The 16,465-nt window shown below is 33.6% G+C and overlaps 1 protein-coding gene across 3 annotated transcripts; it reads right to left on the reverse strand.

Annotated features, from left to right (window-relative positions):
- Positions 1-9,162: 9,162 nt before the first annotated feature.
- LOC112743637 (protein root UVB sensitive 5) lies at positions 9,163-15,966 on the reverse strand. 3 transcript variants are annotated; one of them, XM_025792921.3, is made up of 16 exons: positions 15,581-15,966; positions 15,355-15,414; positions 15,066-15,220; positions 14,557-14,657; positions 14,095-14,153; positions 13,911-13,957; positions 13,742-13,820; positions 13,583-13,655; positions 12,675-12,764; positions 12,267-12,326; positions 12,040-12,153; positions 11,894-11,954; positions 11,691-11,809; positions 9,755-9,847; positions 9,400-9,588; positions 9,163-9,270 (listed from the first exon to the last, which is right to left on the reverse strand). In XM_025792921.3, exons 1-16 carry the CDS (start codon positions 15,739-15,741, stop codon positions 9,247-9,249), a joined length of 1,485 nt encoding a protein of 494 aa, XP_025648706.1. In that variant the 5' UTR covers positions 15,742-15,966; the 3' UTR covers positions 9,163-9,246. The 3 variants fall into 3 exon arrangements, with proteins under 3 accessions (XP_025648706.1, XP_025648705.1, XP_072070584.1); XM_025792920.3 differs by having other exon boundaries at positions 9,163-9,588; XM_072214483.1 differs by lacking the exons at positions 9,163-9,270; positions 9,400-9,588; positions 9,755-9,847 and adding an exon at positions 11,309-11,574.
- Between the last annotated feature and the right edge of the window lie 499 nt (positions 15,967-16,465).

The following is a 16,465-nucleotide window of genomic DNA, read 5'->3' on the forward strand; positions in this document are numbered from 1 at the left end:
TCCTCATAATCCTAGTTTTTTTTCCACATCTTCTTCTTCATCTATTCCTTCTTCTTTTGCTCGAGGGCGAGCAACATTCTAAGTTTGGTGTGGTAAAACAATTATGTAAAGGATCTATAGCTCAGTGGTAGAACATGTGGCTGCAAATCAAGAGATCCCTGAGATACCTCAGGAGATGCACCTCCCTCCACATAATTATTAGAAGCAACTGAGGATAGAAATCCCAAAAAAAAATCACTAGGAATCAAGCTGCAAAGGCAAGGAAGAGACATAGAAGAGCCCAAGAACATCATTGAAACGCCATCATCACTAAGGTGGATTCATTCCTTGCTCTTACTTTCTCTGTTTTTCGTTTTCTATGTTATGTGCTTATCTATGTTTGTGTCTTCATTACATGATCATTAGTAGTTAGTAACTATGTCTTAAAGTTATGAATGTCCTATGAATCCATCACCTCTCTTAAATGAAAAATGTTTTAATTCAAAAGAACAAGAAGTACATGAGTTTTGAATTTATCCTTGAACTTAGTTTAATTATATTGATGTGGTGACAATGCTTCTTGTTTTCTAAATGTATGCTTGAACAGTGCATATGTCTTTTGAAGTTGTTGTTTGAGAATGTTAAATATGTTGGCTCTTGAAAGAATGATGACTAGGAGACATGTTATTTGATAATCTAAAAAATTATAAAAATGATTCTTGAAGCAAGAAAAAGCAGCAAAGAACAAAGCTTGCAGAAAAAAAAATAGGCGAAAAAAAATAGAAAGAAAAAGAAAAAGCAAGCAGAAAAAGCCAAAGCTCTTAAAACCAAGAGGCAAGAGAAAAAAGCCAATAACCCTTAAAACCAAAAGGCAAGGGAAAATAAAAAGGATCCCAAGGCTTTGAGCATCAGTGGATAGGAGGGCCTAAAGGAATAAAATCCTGGTCTAAGCGGCTAAACCAAGCTGTCCCTAACCATGTGCTTGTGGCGTGTAGGTGTCAAGTGAAAACTTGAGACTGAGCGGTTAAAGCCAAGGTCCAAAGCAAAAAAAGAGTGTGCTTAAGAACCCTGGACACCTCTAATTGGGGACTTTAGCAAAGCTGAGTCACAATCTGAAAAGGTTCACCCAGTTATGTGTCTGTGGCATTTATGTATCCGGTGGTAATACTGGAAAACAAAGTGCTTAGGGCCACGGCCAAGACTCATAAAATAGCTGTGTTCAAAAATCATCATACTGAACTAGGAGAATCAATAACACTATCTGAACTCTGAGTTCCTATAGATGTCAATCATTCTGAACCTCAATGGATAAAGTGAGATGCCAAAACTATTCAAGAGGCAAAAAGCTATAAGTCCCGCTCATTTGATTGGAGCTATGTTTCATTGATAGTTTGGAATTTATAGTATATTCTATTCTTTTTATCCTATTTTGATTTTTAGTTGCTTGGGGACAAGCAACATTTTAAGTTTGGTGTTGTGATGAGCGGATAATTTATACGCTTTTTGGCATTGTTTTTAGTATATTTTTAGTAGAATCTAGTTACTTTTAGGGATGTTTTTAATAGATTTTATGTTAAATTCATATTTCTGGACTTTACTATGAGTTTGTGTGTTTTTCTGTAATTTCAGGTATTTTCTGACTGAAATTGAGGGACTTGAGCAAAAATCAGATTCAGAGGTTGAAGAAGGACTGCTGATGCTGTTGGATTCTGACCTCCCTGCACTCAAAGTGGATTTTCTGGAGCTACAGAACTCGAAATGGCGCTCTTCCAATTGCGTTGGAAAGTAGACATCCAGGGCTTTCCAGCAATATATAATAGTCCATACTTTGGCCAAGAATTGACGATGTAAACTGGCGTTCAACGCCAGCCTTCTGCCCAAATCTGGCGTCCAGCGCCAGAAAAGGATCCAAAACCAGAGTTGAACGCCCAAACTGGCACAGAAACTGGCGTTCAACTCCACAAATGGCCTCTGCACGTGCAACACTCAGGCTCAGCCCAAACACACACCAAGTGGGCCCCGGAAGTGGATTTATGTATCAATTACTTACTCATGTAAACCCTAGTAGCTAGTTTATTATAAATAGGACCTTTTACTATTGTATTAGGCATCTTTGGATTACCTTATGATCCTTTGATCACGTTTCAGGGGGCTGGCCATCTCGGCCATGCCTGGACCTTCACTTATGTATTTTTAACGGTAGAGTTTCTACACTCCATAGATTAAGGTGTGGAGCTCTGCTGTTCCTCAAAGATTAATGCAAGTACTACTGTTTTCTATTCAATTCTTCTTATTTCGCTTCTAAGATATCCATTCGCACCCAAGAACATGATGAAGGTGATGATTATGTGTGACGCTCATCATCCTTCTCCCTTATGAACGCGTGCCTGACAAACACTTCCGTTCTACATGAAATAAGCTAGAATGAATATCTCTTAGATCTCCTAACCGGAATCTTCGTGGCGTAAGCTAGAATGATGGCGGCATTCAAGAGAATCCGGAAAGTATAAACCTTGTCTGTGGTATTCCGAGTAGGATTCAATGACTGAATGACTGTGACGAGCTTCAAACTCGCGAGTGCTGGGCGTTAGTAACAGACGCAAAAGGAGGGTGAATCCTATTCCAGCATGATCGAGAACCGACAGATGATTGGCCGTGCTGTGACAGAGCATGTGAGCATATCTTTCACTGAGAGGAGGGGATGTAGCCACTGACAACGGTGATGCCCTTGCATACAGCCAGCCGTGGAAAGGAGTAAGACTGATTGGATGAAGATAGCAGGAAAGCAGAGGTTCAGAGGAACGAAAAGCATCTCCATTCGCTTGTCTGAAATTCCTACCAATGAATTACATAAGTATCTCTATCCCTATTTTACTATATAATATTCGAAAACACCATTATCACTTTATATCTGCCTGACTGAGATTTACAAGGTGACCATAGCTTGCTTCATACCAACAATCTCCGTGGGATTCGACCCTTACTCACGTAAGGTATTACTTGGACGACCCAGTGCACTTGCTGGTTAGTTGTATCGAAGTTGTGATAATTATGAATTAAGATCAGAGCACCAAGCTTTGGAGCCATTACCAGGGATTATTCGAACCTGGAGATCACAATTTCGTGCACCAATGAGCTTCTTGAGTACCAACACATTTGAGTAAAGAGCCATCGATACTTTTCTTTAACAAATTCTCCCCAATTAATACAAAGCTTATAGGTAAGTATTTAACCTTTCGATCAATTCTTTGATTAGGATTTTTGAGATAGTCGATGATCTTGAACCTTCAATCACTTGGATATATTGCGTTTGCACAATAGACTCCTCTTAATTCCAAAGGAGTTAAGTTAGTTTCGATTTTACTGAACTCTTTCATCAAATTGAAAGATATTTTATAGCAAGAAGCTATTTGAGCTAAGTCATTTGCTTCCTAATTCGACTCCCTAAATATGTGCTTGACTAAAACAAAGTTGAATTCGGCTAGTAGTCGGGCTGCTATCACAAAATATTTAGCTAGATTTTAGCTACAACTTTATAGTTTCTAGCTAACTGTTGAATTACTAGTTGTGAATCTCCCATGATTTTGACTGTTCGAGCCCCTTTTTCGATTAATAATTCTAGACCAATGATCAATGCCTCATATTCTGCTTCATTATTTGAAGCACTGGCTCTAGTCGAAACATAAACTTAGTCGGCATGTCATCAGGAGTGATTATCACTATCCCGACTTCTACCCCATACTAGTATTTAGATTCATCAAAAAATAATTTCCAAGATTTTAGTTCTAAATATCCAACTATATTTTCGATGGATCTGTCATCAATGTCTATACAAAGGATTATTCCTGGAGAAGGTATAGAGTTATACAAAGGATTATTTCTTGTAGTGGTCGTACCTCCCATATATCCCATATTAGGATTTTTCAATGGTAGAGAATAATTTGGAGACAACCTATATGGGAGCCACGAAGTGGGCACAGTCGATAGGATTTTTTCTGTGATATCAGGGTGCATCCTTCGACCTGAAGTGCCTGCTAATGGGATAACCTCTGTCTATGGGCCTCTTGTAGGTTTTTCAGCATTATTATTTGACATATCAGTCTAAGAAAAGTCTCTATCAGACATTATTAATTTGTCACTGCGTAATTGCATGCACTATTTAACACGTTAACTTAACCCAGGGTCCCACTAGGCGTGTTAATTTGTTTTACTTGATTTTTGGTGATCTCGACAGGGTGTCAAATCAATTTTGTATCAAGATTTCAGTTTCGGGAACAGATACAACTCCTTTAAAAAAGAGTAAACTCGATCTAGAAATTACTTAGTGCGTGTTTGTGTCAAAAAATGCACAATAATATTAAACCGTGCCAAATAACATAAAGAATTGCAATAAACAAAAAACAAGCAAAATAAATGAAAAGCTTTAAATGAGTTGGAAAGTAAAATTGAAATAAAAAAAAACAAAATAACAATAAACTATTGAAAGCAAAGAAATGAATTAAAATAGAAAAGAAAACAAACGAAAATAAAATAAAAATAAACCCCAATACTTACATGCACTTGCACTCCATGATTCTTTTTTGCCTCAGTGTGACTTGGAATTTTTTAGAAATTTGTGTGATGGTAAGGTATTCAAATTAAAGTCACTCCACTCTTCTAACATTCTCTTATTTATAAACCATGCAAAATGCTCTTCTCTTGACACGATCTATATCTTCCTCATTTTTCTTAGGTTTTGATAACTCACGACCTTGCCTTGACTATGAAAGACCTTGCCCTCTAAGGTGGACACTTCATGTCTTTGCTTTTATCTTGGTCTTCAAGTCCAACGTTCTATAATACTTCTGGATAAAACCACGTGCAAGTATAAACGTTTGACCCCAATTCGACTTGGCTCACCTCATAATCAAGGGTCTATTTTCCTATAGTTAAGTCCTAACTTTGTCAAAACTTCGACCATGAATGATCAACTGGCTTCGTCTCAAACCTTTTTTATTCAACTCACCTGAGTTAAAAGACATCGTAGTCGAATTTCGTGACAAATCGAAATATGTACCAATACTCATAATGATATTCATTGATATTTGACTAGAAGAATCAATTTTTATGGCACAAAAGATTTGTTTGAGTGAGTTTCTAAAAAAAAATTTCGAGTTATTTTTTTAAAAGATCTTATAGAAAAGAAAAAATAATTTTATATTTGGATATTTTATGTAAAAAACTTTTTTTATCTATCAATTATGTTTAGATATAATAATATAAAAATACCATTTTATTTATTTATCATGTGAAAAATATAATTTTTTAAGAAAAAAAATCTTAAAAAAATATAAATTATAGTTTTTTTAAAAAAATATTTTTTAATTTTTTAAATATTTTTATTTTTACTATTAAAAATTTATTAATCACATTAAAAATTAAAAATCGTATTTTTTATTTTTTGTTTTTTTTTTTTAATTTAATATACTCAAACAAACACAAAGAATCTAATGTAAGATTTAATTGTAGTAGTTATTGGTGTAAAATTATACTAGTATTAAGAACTACTATGCTAGTGCATGATACACTAACTCAAGTTATATCGGAGCATTACAACATATTCCTCATGTCAATATCTTTCTCCTTGTTTTGGACAATTTTGCACTCCCCACTAAAAGTGATACTCTCTAATCTCTATACTATACTCACAAGTAACTTGGTGGATATCAATTGTCCAATTAACCAGAATTTCTAATTGTGCGGATTTAAATAATGAGTGTTGATTTGATCATTAAACATTTCAAAATTTAATTCTTACATGGTTGTAGTAAACAACTGTCTTATCCTTTAATGTTGCTGTACGGCCTTCTGGACAGTACTTGGCCAAGTAGCCTCTCATTGACCACAGTTCCAATAATGATTTATAAATAGTAGCTACCTTCTTGCTAACTAAATTGTCTATTAATTGAATAGGTGGCATTTTAAACTATTTTCCTTTAATTGAGAAAATGACATGCCAACGTCTCATTAATCAGCAAGGAAAAAAAAAAAAAACGTTAACATTGTAGAATACAGATAACTAGAAGTTACCTTTTGCTTGCACTGAACTACTAGAATCATACTTACTTATTGGAAAAGACGTTAATATTTCATTATTTCCGATAATTCTTCATTTCTTATCCCGGAGAGGTCTTTGGATTATTTATTTTTTCTTCTTGTTGATAGCTATCCATTAGTTCTCAACATGTATAAATGACAAAATTAGATCAGAATAGACACGCTTGAAACTTTAACAAAGCTAAGTTTCTTTCATTTTCTTTTGTGTTAAGTATATATTTCTCAACACGTTCCATAATGTATACATGACAAAAATTAATTCCGATTAGACATCTTTAAAACTTTAACTATACTCAATGTTTGTTTAATTTTTATAAACTTCAGTTTCTTTATACCTTAATTTATTATGTATTACATATATAAAAAGAATAAAAAAAATTAGTACTCAAATTTTTTTTTGAAACACTCTTCATTATATATATATATATATATTATAGTGTTTTATAAACTGAAATCCAAACCTCTTGATTAGAATATAAGATATTTATTATCGTGACTAATCTATTATTATTATTTATTATTATTATTATTATTATTATTATTATTATTATTATTATTATTATAAAAATAAATTAAGATACATTAATGTCTATTAATATATTAGTAATATATAATACAATTTGTTTTTCATTAATTATGTATTGTTAAAATTTTTGAAATTAATAACTTTGTTAAACATATATAAGAAAAGAAGAAGATGAAGAAATCAAACAATTGAAAAAGACGATGATGATGATGACATTATTGAAGAAAAAGAAAAAAAAAAGAGTATGAGCGTACAATAAACAAGACTTAGTTGGACATAATTTAAAAATCACTTGACTACCTAATTTTATTAAATTCTTATAAAAAAATGTCAAATATTTTTATTAATATTAGCTAATATTTTAAGTCAATATTTTATTTTATATTATTAACATTTAAAATTTGAAATTTAATATTTAAAATTTAGTATCAACAAAAAAATACAAAGTTTATTAGTCCTAACATTGGTCTTTTTATAATTCAAAAATATTAAATTTGTCGTTCACCATAAATTCGTACCTAACCTCTTAAAAGAGAAACACAAATGTTAGTCCTTTGGTATATCTATGAAAATTGAATTTGCCCTTCATGTTTACGCATGACGATGTACCCTTTGCTGATCCACATTTTTGTGCCTACTTTCATAAAATGAGTTAATAAACACACTACAATGTTAAATAATTTAATCTTAATATCCTGTAAATGTAAAACAGTTTTATATGTGATATAATATTGCATTAGTAAAAAAATTACATTTTATAGTAATCGCGTGAATAGTCATTTAAAAGAATAGATGTAATTGGACGATTCTCTAAAATATTCAGGGCATTAAATTAAACTCATACTAAATTTCCTATATATTTTTCAAGCTTGAGATGGACTTAGCAAGCCTATAAGGTATCCCTTCACCTAGATCGATAATTTCTTCAACACCTAAAAGCATTGTACATTTTGGGAAGATATTTTTGTCCTTTCAATTACTCTACACAAGAGCCAATGGTACTAAATTGATTACTGCTAAAATAATAAGCGTTACATGACATGATAACCTACTGCAAATAATGTACCACCTAATTGCATTAAATTACAATATGCCCTGGGTAGATTCATCTGGTTGAAGAGCTGAATACCTACGATAGGATAGGAACCTTTCCAAGGAAGGAATTAATACATTGAAGGTGCATTTTGCAATTTTCAATCTAGAGTGTTGGAGTCAATTTGGCATCTTGGCTGCTGGATTGTCGATTGGTTAATTCATTCGTCCGTTTAAACAAATGTCGAGAGTTCAAATCCTGCCTTATACATGCAACAATCCATTGCTAATAACAAACTTTTAAATAGAATTCCGATTCGCAACGGATTAATCTTTGACTTACCGAACTGGAAAATACATTGAGAAACCATATATATATATATATGAGAGAGAGAGAGAGAGAGAGAGAGAGAGAGAGAGAGAGAGAGAGAGAGAGAGAGAGAGAGAGAGAGAGAGAGAGAGAGAGAGAGAGAGAGAGAGCCTGGGGTAACTACTGTTGGTAACAACAAACTAACAATGACTAATCTCTTCAACAGAAAATTCTGCCAAGGGAGTAAGTCTCTAGCCACAACCTCTATAGACGTTGTCATGGATCAAACCCCTAATTAGATGCTTAAGAAGTCTAATTAGCTGCCAAATGTAATAAAGCCTCGCGATTATGCAAGGCTGTAGTTAATCTATCGTTAATTTGGCAACTATGGTTCTTTAATAGCAAATCCGTGATACCTCCACAAGCATATACATAATTAAGTTATTTACTATCATTAATTTTAATTACTGCAACAAAAAATTGTAACAAAATAGATGGTGTAGGATCTACCAGACTACCACCAACAATATTACAATCACAAATGAGTGAAATTACAAATGCAGAACACTATTTAGAATCATATACCATACAAGTCATAATTAGGATATACTTCAACACTATGTACCCCTGTTTCCTAAATCATGATTTTAGCTAGTTAAACAAAGTTGATGAAATCAAATCTCTCTGAGCTTCCTCAAAGGTTAACCAAGTAACTTGTTTTCTCTAATAAGAACTTCAAAAATGATATATTTTGATCAAAATTGATGAAGATCTATCCTGTACAACAAAGTATGTGGTATATTCAATGAGCAGGGCTTCAAGCCAAATTGACCACAATGAACACTCTAGCTGTAAAATCCGTTAATGTAAAGATAATGGCATGAAGGAACAATAATATATGTAAGAATATCAAAGTCTTCATATATATTATACAATTTTACTGGCTGTAAATAAATTATTGTCACTACAAATTATTCCCAAAAAGTTTGCAACAAAGGAGTCTTCATTCTTCTGTGCATCAGCTAACTAAGCTAAAAATAGTCACAAAATATTATGAGAATACACCAAAGAAAAAAAAAAAAAAAAAAACTCATGCCTAGAAGAAAGAAAACTCCAGCATCTGTCAGAGGTGTACAAGCTAGATATCTGGATTTGACAAACATTTTATCTACAGCTAGGTCATTTTTTTTATGTATGAAAATACCTTGATATTTGTATGAATATAAATGTTCAAATCATGCCATTAGTTTTACACGAATAGGTGTTGCATTGTCCCCATGTTCTGCATATCTGCAAGTGGAAACTATATCTCCGAATGGTTGCAACTCTGCCAACAGAGTGACTAATTTGAATGGGCAATTGGTCATATCAATAATGAAAATATGAAACATTCTAATATCAAATATTTTAGTAGTTAGAGAAGATTTATATCATCAATTGAGACTTCTGTGGGAACCTTCAAATTGATTTTCTGGGCATCCCATCCAGCTTCTTTCAACTTTTGAATGAAATCATCAAACCTGTCTTCCAATTGCATCAGGCTATTAGCAAGTTGATCGCAGACACTAACTTCACCATCCCAGTTCTCGCTTAGCCAGAACATTTGCCACACACTTCGCAATACTGAGATGCTCATTGCTCCAACCTGAAACATGACTGTAAGTTCACCAAACGAGGATTGACTTCCAATTAATTCTCAGAGTATGTTTGGTTCGGGTTGAAATTTTTATGGATGAGCTCTGCATATAAGTTATACACAGCAAACTGTTCCATGAAAATTTCTACACTATCAATAAGAATTTAGAGCAAACCTTGAAAGAAACATAGAACTCCAAACCTTCTTCATGCTGGTTCACTATAAGAATATGTTTCTCATTTGCATATAATTTTAGAAGTTCCTTCACCTGCCCCATTTTAAGAAGAAGAATTATATGACTGTCTTATAGTTTTTATTTGAACAAGAAAGAATATAATCCTGAATCTATTTTTCTTTTCTTCATAAAAGTGTGATTTGTGACACTAACAACAATAGGGTAACAAATATAATCCTGAATCTATTTTTCCATGTTTTTGTCTGCTGTTCACGCTCGATGGGTTCTTGAGCTGCTGTTTCCGCGTCAAGAGTTCTCAATAATTGTCTGCTGCTCCTCATTTCAATTTCCAGTTCATTCTTGTGTTGCTGAGGGGCTTTCCTCCATTAGGTCCTGTCCAATAGTTTCAGTTTTTATGGAATTATGGGGAATCTTTCTCTCTTGCTCCTTGAAGGAAAGCGTTTTGACTTGGTGCAGGAGGGAGAAAGAAAATTATATTGTTTTAAGATAAGAGAAAGCAAAGAAGGTTTCTTTGAGTCCCTGTTTTTGAATAAGGATGTTGTTGATTGGCTGCTGTCCATTATTCGAGAAGAAGTTCTATCATCAAATCCCTCCTTTTATAAGTGTTTCAAAGATGGAAGAAATTCATTTTCTGGTTTTCGTGTTCAAAACAAGAGAGGAAGGTTTCTTAAAATAACTGAAGTCTTTGGTAGAGGTAAAAGAAGCTCAATTATTATTCCTGAAGGTCTATCATGAGATGGATGGCATCAATTTGAACAAGCTCACATTGCCTTGGTCAATACGGAACCCTCTTAGGGCATCCAAAAGAAACCTTCATATCACCCTTTTCCGTTCTCCAAGTTAGTTTTCTGGAGAACACCATTCTCAACGGTGGTCAAAAAGAGGGATGGTAATGAGGATGTAGCGGAGTAGGAAGCCAAAGGAAAAACCACAAAAGACTCGGAAAGCCCTCTAAAATGGAAATTTCGTGTTACAATTTCTCCCAACAATAATAGGAAGGTGTTTTGGGTCCGAGAAGATGAAAAGAAATGCAGCAACATCATAAGGGACGTTTTATGCCATCCTCAATGGAACCTAAACCTAATGTCCTCTCTAGGTTAAGGTATCAAAAATGTCATATCCTTTCTAGACTGGAAGAGTCTATAATGGAAATGTTTTCTCTAGGTTGGGAACACGAAATGTCTTTTCCAGATTGAGGCCACATACATCAGGAAATAAAGCTATTCTTCTTCCTTCCTCAAAAACCAACAATCAAGAAAGAAGGCCAAACAAGTGTGGATGCAACAAAATATAGGAAGATGATCGTGTTCCTCCCAATTTCAGAAAACCCCTCTTCATCTGTCCAACAGCATGGAATGTCAACCCCTAATATTGATTGTGTTCCTCCCAATTTCGGACCTCCTTGTGCAGAAGATCAAAAAGGGAAGAAAATGGTAATAGCTAGTGAAGAGGCAGATGATGACAAGACTGTCTCTACAGATGTTTTCTCAAATATGGATTCCATAAATCTTTGGGAAGATGAAAATCTGTTTGAGGAAGATAAGCCACTGTTGATAGTCTCTCTCCAAGAAAAAAACTACAGTATAAGGAGGTTAAAGACAACTCCAACGACAAGTTTTACAATGTCTCAGCTCTATTTTAGGAGAGTATCCCTTGTGTTTCTTCTGGCAAAATTGATGTTGGTCTTAATTCCATTAACACAGTTGACAGTTAGATTTTGGGTTTGCACATCGCAGGGAGTGATAATATTCAACATGCCTCTTCAACACCTTCATCTTCTTTTGTACCCTCTTCTTTACCTACTATGCCCAATTCCTTAAATAATTATCCTTGTTTTTCAATACCTTAATGAAATTCTTTCTTTTGTAAAAAATAAAATAAAATAACAGAAAAAACAGCAATAGTGATCTGATACCACAAAATGAGATCTTGTCACACCATCCATCTTCTCCAAGGGCAAGCCAAAAATAATCTTTGGCTTCATGAACTGTGACCAACATAATATATTTTCTTCCCTGTTGCAATCCATGCATCCTGAAATAAACCCATCTGACAGATTGAACATTTCTGTGAAGGGAAATAACACACACTGAAGCACTGAATTTGTCTGAATGTAACCTGGAACAATTGAGTGCAACACGTGTGATTTTACAAGTATGCGAGCACGCTTGAGGTTTATCTGTAAAATAACGGAAGAATCATTAGAAATCACCTTATATGCATATAAATTTTCAGCTATTTGAGATCAAGCACTACATGCTTACAGTGTTAAACTGAAGGACTGAAAGAGATTCATAGCGTAGCCAAAGATGCAGGAGTCGCGTACTCAACCATGTTAAAGAAATTACGGGATATGATTTTACAAGGCCAGGTGTATCCTGCAGTAAACAACCTGAAACAATGTAACTTGCCAACTAATGTTATCTTGGTGTTGCCACAAAAAAGAAAAATAAATAAATAAAAAGCCATCCTAAACATCTATGTACTTCACCAGTATTAATATGCCAAAAGCAAGGCCAACCAGCTGGGCAACCACTTCCCAAACCTCTTCCTGAGATATTTAAATAAACAATTATGAGGGAAACCCGACATTTTTCAGTTAGTCATTAAAATAGGTGCTACGTAATAGGGGATGTAGAGAAGGTTGACAATGTGATTATAAACTATGAAACTGAGATCAGCCAACAACATTGCTTCAATATGGAGAACAACAACGAATTTTCATTGATACGGGGAACTGTATTAATGGATATGATTGTAAACAAGAATTAAGATAAGACTAGAGTGCATGAAAAGACAAATACCATTTATGAAATTTCAAAACTTTTATAATATATAATCATGGAACAAAGTACAATCAGAAACTAAGATCGTTATCATTATTAGAATGAGGGTATACCTTTGCTGCTACCTCCCCCAGATTTCCTGAGATCGCAAAGTGGTTTTGGATCACACGAAAGGAAGGATCCTTTAGTCCTCTTGCAACAGCCTGGTTCAATGCCAAACATTAAGAAACTATTGCTCAGAAAGTATAGAGTTAGTGCTGCTATGATATTACTATCAATGAGCAATTGTTTCCGAGTCTAACTTTGAAAATTTGTGAAATCTAAGCTTGTTTTGAATATACCCCAAACCAACACTCCTTGTTTTGAACTTGAAAGTTAATCTATTAGTCTTTTCATACTTTTACATTACAGATTGCTATGTGTGTCGAAAAGGAAGCAAGGAAGGATAAAAGGTTGCATTGCCATTTTTCACTCATAATGTGACGAAGAAAGAGAAGGAAGTTAGAAAGATAATATAGGTCAGTCCAAGGAGTACAAAATGGCAGAGAATCAATACTCAAAAATTCAGTGACTTTATGCTTGTACATATAATTTATCCAAATAAAATAAATAAATAACAAAGCAAATTTCTATCAGCATGTCTATTATGTATTCCTTTCCTCCAAACAAACACAGAAAAGTTATCCATGTCATTATTCTTTCTAATCAACAACAAATAAGGGTGACAGATTTGTGCTATTTGTTTTCTAATTTCCAATTTGTCATCCCCACTTCTCATATATCTCTTTTGAATAAGTACAAATACCCTGTTGCATATGGCAATTAAAGATATTATCTTTCTTTTTTAATCCCAAAAATTTCGTGCATTCTTAGTTATTTTGGTCCAATTAGATAACACCAATTGGTATTGTGGCCTGGTTCTTGGTTCTTATTGCTCCACTCATTCTTATCACATTTATATGCAGTGATGTCTATAAAAAAACATAGCACTGAAATGTAATAAACTTGCATAGTGACGAACCTTTGTAAGATTTCCAAGAGAGGCCAAAGGAAGGAAATAGGCCGGATATAATTGGGTTGTCAGATCAAAAATGCTGCATGAGATTTCAGCAGTGAGGATCTCTAAGCTAGGTTTCATTAGCATATGTCCACAAGAAAAAACAAGGAGTACTACTCAGACCTTCCGGCACTGCCAATGAAGTCTGCATACATTCTCCATTGCTTCGGATCATCATCAAACAGATTTCCAAATCTTCCACCTGAGAAAGGCGGCAACAGTCAGTTAGTTAAAAGTAAAATGTCGGCATATAATTTGCTGCTTCCTTTAACTTCATTCATGATTGCCAGACCAATGAATAATCTCCCAACAGCTCCAATGCCATCCTTTGTGACCCATCTAAAGATGAAAGCATAACATGCTATCAACCACATAAAAGTAAAACTAGCAAATAAATGATTGCATAAAAGGAATATCTATATGCAAGAGATGCTATGTTTGTATAAAAGGTATAAGATCTAAAGTTTATGATTCACCTGATGGCAGCAGCAGAAGCAGCCGCCGTAGTTCCAGAGAAAGTGCCAATGCCAACAGCCTGCAAGTAAAGTAGAAAATTTGACTTGAAGGACAGAATCTTTCTTTTTTTTTTCAGACAAAAAATTTGTTATGCAGAACATAAATTGCACGGCAATTTGTTGCACAACCACATAAAAACAGGAAGTAAATCTTCGTTGAACAAAATTTAAAGCATTAGTTATTAAAGGAGATGGCTTCCTTACGCCCATCAACATTTTTCAGAGAAAAAAAAGAAGCAGCAAAGTAAATCAAAATGAATTTTAAGATTTGGTGTTAAGCCACTGGCATGCATATCGAGGCATGAGCACTATTAGTCAGAATCAATAACGAAATATGACACAAAGTAACCTAAAATATTAAACAAGCATTTATAATATAAAATCAGTGAGAAAAAAAAACTCAGCAGCTTAAGATTGACATACCTTTAGGAGACTTGAAGTAACTAGGGTGTGACAGATCCATCCAGTCACATTGGTAGGGAACTGCAACAACATGTAGTTCAAGTAATCATCCGAAACAGATCCTGCACTATGACCAAGTTATGTAAACAAAAAGTTCCCTCCAACTTCACTTAATCACTGGAGTAAAATATCAACAAGCTTCTACTAAAGTTTATAACATCAGCTTTCTACCCTTATGCAAATATCTACTAGCCTATTAGACAAGTCTCAAATCATTAAAAATTTATACAACTACCGGTGCCATCAAGTTTTGAAGCACTCCGTATAAACTATAAAAGAATATAAGAATGAGATTATATAAGTGAACATGCCAAAATCACAATGCTTATCCTACTTACCTAGAGCTTAATATCTGAAAAGTTGATATCAAAACCACTAACTTCAGCTGATATCGTGGTTTATAGGAAAACAAGAGCAACAATAGCTTATGATATACAAATAAGAAATGAAATTTATGTTAAATGAATCACCAGGAAAGCCAGCTGGTAGAACAAAATCCTTGATTATCTGTGGAAGCCACGATATTCTTCCATCAAAAGAATTCAAATCTTGGAACCTGTTTGTTGTAGACCTATCCTCCTCAACAAGGATAGTTTGCAACTGTGAATCATCACCTAACACATATCTGCTCATAATAAGGGGGAAAATAATCAAATATGTAAAATGTACTTACCATAAGCTGTGAAGTTTGTTCATAAATTAAAAATAGGAAGAAGCCAAAGAACAAAACTTTTTAGTTTAAAAGTAAAGAGTAAGAACCTCTTAGCAGTACCATTGCTATATCTCTCAACCAATATCACTTTAGATAAGCCTTCACCTCTGAAAAAATCAAAAAACCACAACAAAATGAGAGGGGCAGTAAATAAATAAATAAATAAATTAAGAAAAATGGTTTGTTTAATTCAAGTGAACCCTTCAAAGTTAAACAATTGATCATAATTTAAGTAAATCAATTTTGAAACCAAAAAGTGAAAAAGGAACCGACCCTTCATTATTAGCATGATTTTCATATTTGAGACTTGAATGCTTGGAAGAGCATTGGATTTGAGGGAAGTGATGATTTCTGCTTCTCTTAACCCTCTTCAATGAAGTATTGTTGAAGGAAGAACGCGATATAGGGAATGAAATTCGCAATGTGTGAGACATTGAGTGGGGGGAAAATAGAATATGAAAACTGTAAAAACAGTTTCTTTCGCTTCTTCTTCTTCTTCTTTCCCTTTTTCTTTTTATTTTATTTTAGTTATTTATTTATTTACTTGGTAAATGATGCTACTGAAATAGAAAGAGTTACACCATCATCATCCTTAGCAGAAACCTAAGGGCATGGTGAACACTGATGACTGAACAAGAAATATGAATATTTTTTGTTTTATCCAAATATAAATATGATAAAAAGAAATAGGAAACATCAACTGGCCCATACAAAAGTATTATATTTTTTCTGTTTACGTGGTTTCAGTTAGGAAGCCCAAAATGACAAAAATAAAACAAATTACTTGTTATTGTGATAAGTATGAATGGATGGATGTCCATTTAATATATGGCAAATTTTATGGTGCCTATCATTTTGGTGTTGAAATTGTCGAACTTACTTTTTATAGTAAATTTTAAATATTAAAAAAATTATTTATTTTTATATTTTTTAATTTAAATATTAATTTTTATCTCTTTTTAGTAAGTTAGGCAAATATAGATAAGTACCATAGAATGCACCTTAATATATTGTGACTTTCTTCACAATATTGGGTGGCCAACATTTTTAATAAGAGAAGTTTAGTTCTTCAAGAAAGACTAAACTTTACGAAGATTGAAAAGGAATATTTTGTACAAATATAAATAGAAGTGAAAGTCTGAGACATATGACACAACA

Source organism: Arachis hypogaea, chromosome 14 (genome assembly GCF_003086295.3).
Source record: "Arachis hypogaea cultivar Tifrunner chromosome 14, arahy.Tifrunner.gnm2.J5K5, whole genome shotgun sequence".
In the NCBI taxonomy this organism is placed as follows: domain Eukaryota; kingdom Viridiplantae; phylum Streptophyta; class Magnoliopsida; order Fabales; family Fabaceae; genus Arachis; species Arachis hypogaea.